The sequence below is a fragment of the Sturnira hondurensis genome, unplaced genomic scaffold (genome assembly GCF_014824575.4).
Source record: "Sturnira hondurensis isolate 20B ecotype Veracruz unplaced genomic scaffold, ASM1482457v3 Scaffold0007578, whole genome shotgun sequence".
In the NCBI taxonomy this organism is placed as follows: Eukaryota; Metazoa; Chordata; class Mammalia; order Chiroptera; family Phyllostomidae; genus Sturnira; species Sturnira hondurensis.
In genome coordinates, this window is record NW_028080209.1 from 2,872,729 (window position 1) to 2,880,557 (window position 7,829).

Below are 7,829 nucleotides of genomic sequence, written 5' to 3' on the forward strand. Positions count from 1 at the left end.
GAGGTTCTCGAGGTCATCTAGGCCAGGGTGGTGATGATCCCCTCGGGTTCTTGAGGAGCTTGTAGTCCCAGTGAGTGCTCCATAGCAGACCTCACCCTTAGGAGAGGCGGCCCCAGAAGGAGGTGACAGGCCAGGGAAAACCCGAGGCTGAAACCCTCCTTGGTGTATGTACCTCTCACTACCTTGAAGCCAGGGTCCCCCCAGTCTCTTGCCCGTGTGCAGCGTTTTGGCTAACTGCATGTTTCTGCAGAGGGCTATGACCCCAGCGCCCTGGAAGCCGTCCAGCTGGAGGACGGCTCCACTGCCTACATTCACCACCCCGCGGCTATGCCCTCGGACGGCACCATCCTTGCTGTGCAGACGGAGGTGGGCTTGGAGGACCTGGCTGCGGAGGATGACGAGGGCTTCAGCACAGACACAGCAGTGGCCCTGGAGCAGTATGCCAGCAAGGTGAGCTCACAGAGCCTGACACGACTGTCAGCTGTCCTGGCCCTGCCAGAACTGCCACCCCTTTAGAAGACAAGACTGCTCCATGCTTGAACATGGCCTGGGCTGCTCTTTTTGCTCCTGTTCGCCAGCTCCCCAACTCACCTCTCGCATCCTCCTCCATGCGTGCATCCCATCCTGGCCAGGGCTGCCGACAGCTGTTTGCACTCACCCTTGTTTATGCTGCCTCTGCAGAAGGAAGGCAGCTGTGAGAAGCAGTGACATCTGTCCAGTGGGAGTTTTGGGGTTCAGACCTAGCCTCACTCTGGCTGTTGTAATAATCCTTGGTGGTGCCTGGAAAGCCCTACCAGTGACTTTTATTAGTTTTCCAGTCAACTGAGGTCAGATGTTCTTGTATGTATTTCTTCTCTGTGACTCATTTAGTCCTTTGGGGAAATAACCTTGGTAGGCAGTGACAAGGGCAGATGCAACAGAGCAGCTGGGATTCTGGGAACATGAGGCCTGCACAGTAGCTCAGCCTCAAAGGAAAAGGGTCCCAGCTCTTCCAAAGTCAGTCAGTCCAAGCTGCCTCTGCTGGAGCCGAGGTGCTACCCACAGGGGAAACGGGCGCAGAGATCTGCAAGCTTTCCCAACCAGAGCACTCCCTCCCTGGGGAAGAACCACAAAGCCTCGGGGCAGGGGCTTGGGGCAGGGGCTTGGGGCAGGGGCTTGGGGCAGGGGCTTCCTGGAGCACTAGCTTTACCCAGAGGTGGGTTGTCGTTAGTGAGGTGGTGTCACAGAGAAGAGGACGTCCTAACGTCTTTTCAAAGTGAAGCACAAAAACCTTTACAGCCACTACTGGGGCTGTGCCAAGTGGGCCACTTTGGGCTGTGCCCACTCGTACGCTTGTTCCCTGAGGTGTATTGTAGAAGCCAAATTTGAGACCTGATGCTTTTGGAAAGACAGCTGGGCTTCAAATCACGAACCCTGGGGTCTGTGCTGGCTCTGCTTCTACCCAGTCTGACCGTGGGTGTTCACACACCTCCCGGGCCCCAACTCCTTCCTCTCAAATGCAGTGAGATGGGACCCGATGATCTTAGAGGTCACTCCCATCCTGGAAGTTATTTGATTCCCTTGATCAGGTGTGTCCAGACTTGGGGCCTCCCGTGTGTGTGTGGTCAGAAAGGGGTGTTGGCCCCCAGCCCAGCTGGGGTGTGGTCATCAGGACCTCCCCTCCCCTCCTTACCCGGCTTTCTAGGATGTCCCCTCTTCCATAGCTATCACAGCCCCATGACACGCGTCCTCCCTCTGTCTGTCAAAGGTGGGTGCATACTCCACATGCCAGCCTTTTCTTCCGCAGTGCCCCCCACGGTCTGTTCCCTCTGTTTTCTCCCCCTGGCAGTCTCACCCTGTGCATTGGGTCTTAAGCTGCCACAAATGGGCCCTATGCCCCACTTCTTCCCTCCCTTAACAGAGGAGAGTACGTATAGGGACCCCAAGATTTTTCCTTAGGTTCTGCACGACAGCCAGGCTTCCCATAATGGCAAAGGGCAGCAGGTTGGGGACAGAGCATTCCGCTGTGGCTACAAGGGCTGTGGGCGTCTGTACACTACCGCTCATCACTTAAAGGTAAGGCTGCCACAGACAGCTCTTGGCATTTCCGTCCTCCCTGCCAGCCTGTAATTCTACCTGCACGCTTTGACCGGGGGTCCCTGCCCTCAAGTTGCTCATTGCCTACTGGAGGAAGAAAGGTACACATGGGGGCTGGGCCATGTGGAAAGTGCAGGAAGAAAGGGAACCAGGGAAGGCTCCCTGGAGGAGGTGACCTCTCACCTGAAAAGGAGGCAAAATAAAGGAGGTGACCAATACTGATACTGGGCCCGAGAAGAAGCGAAGAGCCCCGTCCTGTCCTTATCTGTCTAAATTAGTCATTGCTCATCCTCGCAGGTACATGAAAGAGCTCATACAGGTGACCGTCCATACAGGTGTGACTTTCCCAGCTGCGGAAAGGCCTTTGCCACAGGTAAGCTACCTGGATGGAAACTAAAGTTGAACTGCTTCTAGTTGAGGGCAGAGGGTTCTAGCTTAGCTTTGGGAACTCCCTCGAGGGAAGCCAACACCAGGGTACCTTCCTGGAGCAACTGCTTTCAGGGCACTCTCTCTGAATGGAGCCCTGTTATCGAAGCAAGTGGCAGTGTGGTCCAGACCAGCAGAAGGCGTCGGAGCCCCCTGCCGTTCGTGTCCACTCTGACTCCAACCAGCCTGTGGGTGTTGGGTTAGCCATTGCATCTCTAGGCTTTATTTTTCCAATCAATTGAGGCTCTTTAGCTATGGTTCTCTAGGTACCCTAGGTTCCCTCTCGCTCACGTGCTGGAGTGGCACTGGCTGCCCCTGTAAAGGGCAGGAGGACAGAGTTCGCTTCTCCAGCCCTTCTCATCTGCCAGGCAGGGTTGAAATAGAGGCAGATGCAGGCTTCTTGGGCCAAAGGACGTCTGGAGCCTCACAGGGCCTACTTTACAGTGGAGAGCCCCTGAACTGGGAACAGGAGACGGTGGAGGATGGGGCCTCGCTGAGTGTTCTTCTCACCCCTCCCTCCCACATGGCTGGCAGGATATGGGCTGAAGAGTCACGTGCGCACCCACACTGGTGAAAAGCCGTACAAGTGCCCAGAAGAGCTGTGCAGCAAGGCCTTCAAGACCTCAGGAGACCTGCAGAAACACGTCCGGACCCACACTGGTAGGCTGGGCCTGCCCTCGCTGCCCCCGCTCAGTCTTAGATCAGGAGCCTGGTGCTACCCCTGCTTCTTGCTGCAGTACGATGCCCCCTTCCTGCACAACACCCAGCCTTCACATCCCTCCTCCACAGGTGAACGCCCGTTCCGGTGCCCGTTCGAGGGCTGTGGCCGCTCCTTCACCACATCTAATATCCGCAAGGTACATGTGCGCACACATACGGGCGAGCGGCCCTACACCTGCCCCGAACCCCACTGTGGCCGCGGCTTCACCAGCGCCACCAACTACAAGAATCACGTGCGCATCCACACAGGTGGGCCAGCTGGCATGTGAGGACCACCCCCTCTGAGGTCCTAGCCCCCTCTACTGTATGCTTTTGACCTAAGACACATTCTTGACACCCAGCCCTAAGCCCTTCTCTGCTGGCCAGTCCAGGCTGGTCTGTGGGCGGGACGAGGGGCTCTGTGGTTCCATCCGTGTCCTTGGAACCACTGCTTCACATGCACGGTGCAGTCTGACGGGTACCGGCCGCCCTCCCAGCTACCAGCCAGCTGTCTCCACTCACTCTGAGTTCTCCCTCTCCAGCTGAGCACCCAGTGAAAGGCCAGGGTCAGGCATGACGGGGGGAAAAGCAGAAGGGAATGTTACCTCCGACTCCTCACCTCGTTCCCTGTCCATATGTCCATATGCCTCATCCTGCCCAGTGTTACGTTCCTCGTCTAGCCTCCTGTCCCCTCACTCTGCCTTCACACCTGAGACAGCAGTCATACCTATTAATCCCCTCCCTTCTCTGATGGTGACCTTCAACCTTACAAGTCCCCAGTGTTCCCTCCAGCCCCTCCATTAGCCCCAACTTTGTCCCACTGCCTCATTTTCTCTCCACCTACCTCTGGGCTCAGTGGCCCCACACTCACGTCCCTCTGTGTTCCACTGGCTATCTTTCCTAGGTCTTAGAACCTCTCCCTTCCTGTGCCTCTCCCTTCACCAACCCTGCCTCCAGCCTTGTCCCGTTAGTTTTCCCCTTGCCAGCCCCAGTTCCCACCCCCCTCACAGCCCAGTGTCCCCAGGGGAGAAGCCATACGTTTGCACGGTACCAGGCTGTGGGAAGCGCTTCACCGAGTACTCAAGCCTGTATAAGCACCACGTGGTGCACACACACTGCAAGCCCTACACCTGCAGCACCTGCGGCAAGACCTACCGGCAGACCTCCACCCTGGCCATGCATAAGCGCAGCGCCCACGGCGAGCTGGAGGCCACAGAAGAGAGCGAGCAGGCCCTTTATGAGCAACAGCAGCTCAAGGGTGAGGGGCATGGGCAGGAGGTGAGAGTGGGGACAAGCCAGGCCTCTTCATGGCCATCCAGTGGCAGGTGTCAGCCTGGGCTCTCCTCTCCCAGCCGCCTCTGCAGCCAAGGAGAGCCCACCACCCAAACGGCCTCGCATTGCTTACCTTTCGGAGGTGAAAGAAGAGGGTGATGACATCCCAGCCCAAGTGGCTATGGTGACTGAGGAAGATGGGGCTCCTCAGGTGGCTTTGATCACTCAGGATGGTGCCCAGCAGGTACAGGCCCTAGGGGTAGGGATGGGGTAGGCCCCTGTGGCTGGTGCCCTCTCCCACTCTCTCTGGGGAACCCCAGAGGCCTGACAGTCCCACCTCTACCCAGTTTCTTTTTAGCCTTATGGGTGCCAGTGAGCTGAGGCTGAGGGTTCCAAACTTGTAACATAGCCCATCCTCCTTCTCATGCTTCTAGAAAGTCTCTGGGACTTCTGGAGCACAGTTAGTAGTTTCCCTCTCTACTTGGAGGCTGACAGGTCCTGAACATTTGAGTGAGACACTTGGATGTCCTTCTCAAGAGGGGCTCTGTGGTATAGATACGAGAGCATGGTATGGGGTCCGGAAGCCTGGGGTTTCTAACCAGCAGTAGAACCTGACCATTGTCAGCACCCTCACTGTCAAGGGCACTAATGCCTTTTGAAGTTGGCATGGGGATGAAATTAGGAGGAGACCCTGAGTTGCATGGAATGGAGAGCCCTCTGGCAAAGTGGTGGTGAATAGAAGTGATGAACAGACTCCTTTAGTGTGGCCTCTCTGTACAACCTGGGACCTGTTTGACTTTCCTGTCCCTGACTTCCTCCACTCCTGTGACACCGTGTCTGGGAGAGCAGGACCCGTCCTCCTAGTGGCTTTCGGACAACCCGCCACTGCACTCCCAGCTCATCATCTTCCTTCCTGTCGGCAGGTCAGCCTGTCCCCGGTAGACCTGCAGGCCCTGGGAAGTGCCATCAGCATGGTGACCCAGCACGGCAGCACCACCCTCACCATCCCCAGTCATGACGATGACCTTGCCACATCTGGCACACATACAGTCACCATGGTCAGCGCCGATGGCACCCAGACTCAGCCCGTATGACCAGGCGGTTTGCTTGGGGTTTCTTGTCCTCTTGTTCTTCCTTTCCATTGGGTGGACGTTAAGGTGCAGGCTAACCAAGTCAAGCTTTCTTACGAGGACCAAGATTTCCCCATGAAAAAGGGCTTCCCCTCAGTTCCTCTGGGCCACCAGCCACTCTCCAGCTGAAAGGCATTTCACCGGGGGTCAAGAGACAGTTCTGAAATCTCAATCTACCCCTTATTTGTTTTGCTACCACAGACAAGTCACTTTTCATGGACTTCAGTCCATTTTCAAATGAGGGAATTAAATTATCTCTGGGGCCTTTTACACCTCTGTCATATGATTCAAAATCCCTAAATTAAGTTGGCTGTAAGAAAAAAACATCACTCAGCTGTCAGCCCTAAGTCCTGTGAGCCTTAAATCCATTAACCTGATCCATAATGGTTTTAATCCATTCTCTTCTGGTATTTCCAGCCATCTTGCTTGGAGGGATTTTGTTTGGATTGGGGGAGGGAGTAATGTAGGTGAGTTGGAAAACCTCCTTTGCCTATATTTCAGGTCACAATCATTACCTCTGGGGCTGTGATGGCCGATGACTCGAGTGTAGCATCCCTTCATCATCAACAGGTGGCGCTGTTGGCTACAGCCAATGGAACACACATTGCTGTGCAGGTGGGTGTTATAGGTCTAGGAGGATCCCATACGGCCAGAGAAAGGACCCAGGAAGGGCATTTGGCTCAAAAAGAGCTCCCTTCAGAGAAAAAATTCATTTCTTCCTAAATCCACATACATGCCTCAGGCTTCTTTGTTGACTGAAGCAGAGTGGCGACGCTCCTTCCAGCCTTCAGAGTAATTTCAGTGGCAGTCTACCTGGTGGACCAAGCCCTTCGTCTCTTCATATGGAAAATGAGGCTGAAGTAGATGATTACTAAGGTCCTTTCCAACCAGCCATTCCCTTCTGCGAGCAAGCCAGTCTCTCTGACCTTGGGCCATTCTGTGGCTCCCTGGCCATACCCAGCCTGATAGGACTCTTTATCAGTGACTTGCTATTTAGTGGGGCCCTGCTAAGTGCTGTGTGTGGCACTTGGTGGAGGGAGAGGATTCAGAAAAGTAGGTCACATGCCACTATCCCTAGAATTTAGGAGAGGAGTCTCACTCCTTTCTGCACTCTTCCCCACAGCTGGAGGAGCAGCAGACCTTAGAGGAGGCCATCAGCGTGGCCACCGCTGCCATGCAACAAGGGGCTGTGACCTTGGAGACCACAGAGGCTGAGAACGGCTGCTGAGCCCTGGAGGGCTGGGTCCCGTTCCTGTCCGGAGGCGCCGTGCTGCACAGCCATCCAGCCTCCAGGAGCTCAGGCTGTGACTGACACGTGGAAGGCGGCCGTGTAGACCTCCAGGGAGAGAAGGCAGCAGGAAGGTGGCCTAACCGAAGCAGGTTGGGCGCTGCCCAAGAGGGGGGCTGGACGGCTGGAATCGGGGGAGCTGACTCCTCACTCCTCAGGAGCCAGGGAGGACAAGCTTGATCACCAGGCTGCACTGGGGCATCCTCCCCTCAAAACCAGCTGGGCACCCACCTTCCCCCCTCCAGAGAATACCCTTCCTGCCCCCAGCCCACTCCCCTTCTCAGGTGGCAGTTGGGGCTGTTGTGGGGGTTGGTCATCTTCTCCAACTGGTCGCTGTCTACCAGGGGAGAGGGCAGATAGGTCTTCACCCCAGTAGGGGCAGAACAGTCCCAGCCCTGCCCCTTTCAATTACTGTCTCCCCAGAGGGCAGCTGAGATGCCTGGCTGCTTGGCAGCAGGGGACTTCCTGCTGCTGCAGTCAGAAGTGCTCAGGGGCCTGTGGCTGGAGAAAAGGTGCCCAGCCCTCCCACCCCACCCTCAGCCGCCCTTCAGCCTCTCTGTGGCAGAGAGGCAAGAAATAGCCTTGTACATACTGGGGATGGGGGTTAATTTTTTAAAATTGCATTTTGATAATTTTTTTCCTGCTCTGAGTAGTGGTGGCAAACGGGTGAATGAGTATTTAATAAAAGTTTCAAGTTTCCACCTGGGTCCATCCATTTCTCCTCAGCCTTTGACCGTGGTGGCGGGGCTACTCACGTCAGGTTCACAGCTCTGTCCTTGGCATGGACTCTGCTGGTCCTTGGAGCTGGACTGGTGGGGCTGCCCTACTGGGGCACAGGTGGGAGGGAGCCCGGGCGTGAGATAGGACCTGAGGACCTGCCAGTGGCTTCCTGCCCACTGCCAAGCAGGTGGGCCTCAGGGTGGCTAAGTGGGACCAGT

General features: G+C 56.1%; 1 protein-coding gene across 4 annotated transcripts in view; it reads left to right on the plus strand.

Moving 5' to 3' along the window:
* ZNF76 (zinc finger protein 76) overlaps window positions 1-7,597 on the plus strand; it is a 38,115-nt gene extending 30,518 nt beyond the window's left edge. For 3 of the 4 annotated variants that reach the window (XM_037052826.1, XM_037052827.1, XM_037052828.1), the window contains 10 exons: window positions 251-450; window positions 1,939-2,055; window positions 2,374-2,449; window positions 3,037-3,162; window positions 3,292-3,471; window positions 4,226-4,459; window positions 4,554-4,717; window positions 5,394-5,561; window positions 6,105-6,218; window positions 6,727-7,597. In XM_037052826.1, coding sequence (XP_036908721.1) covers window positions 251-450; window positions 1,939-2,055; window positions 2,374-2,449; window positions 3,037-3,162; window positions 3,292-3,471; window positions 4,226-4,459; window positions 4,554-4,717; window positions 5,394-5,561; window positions 6,105-6,218; window positions 6,727-6,831 — 1,484 coding nt within the window. In that variant the 3' untranslated portion in view covers window positions 6,832-7,597. The remainder of the gene's footprint in view (window positions 1-250; window positions 451-1,938; window positions 2,056-2,373; window positions 2,450-3,036; window positions 3,163-3,291; window positions 3,472-4,225; window positions 4,460-4,553; window positions 4,718-5,393; window positions 5,562-6,104; window positions 6,219-6,726) is intronic. The other variant, XM_037052829.1, reaches the window with a different exon arrangement.
* The last annotated feature ends 232 nt before the right edge of the window (window positions 7,598-7,829 follow it).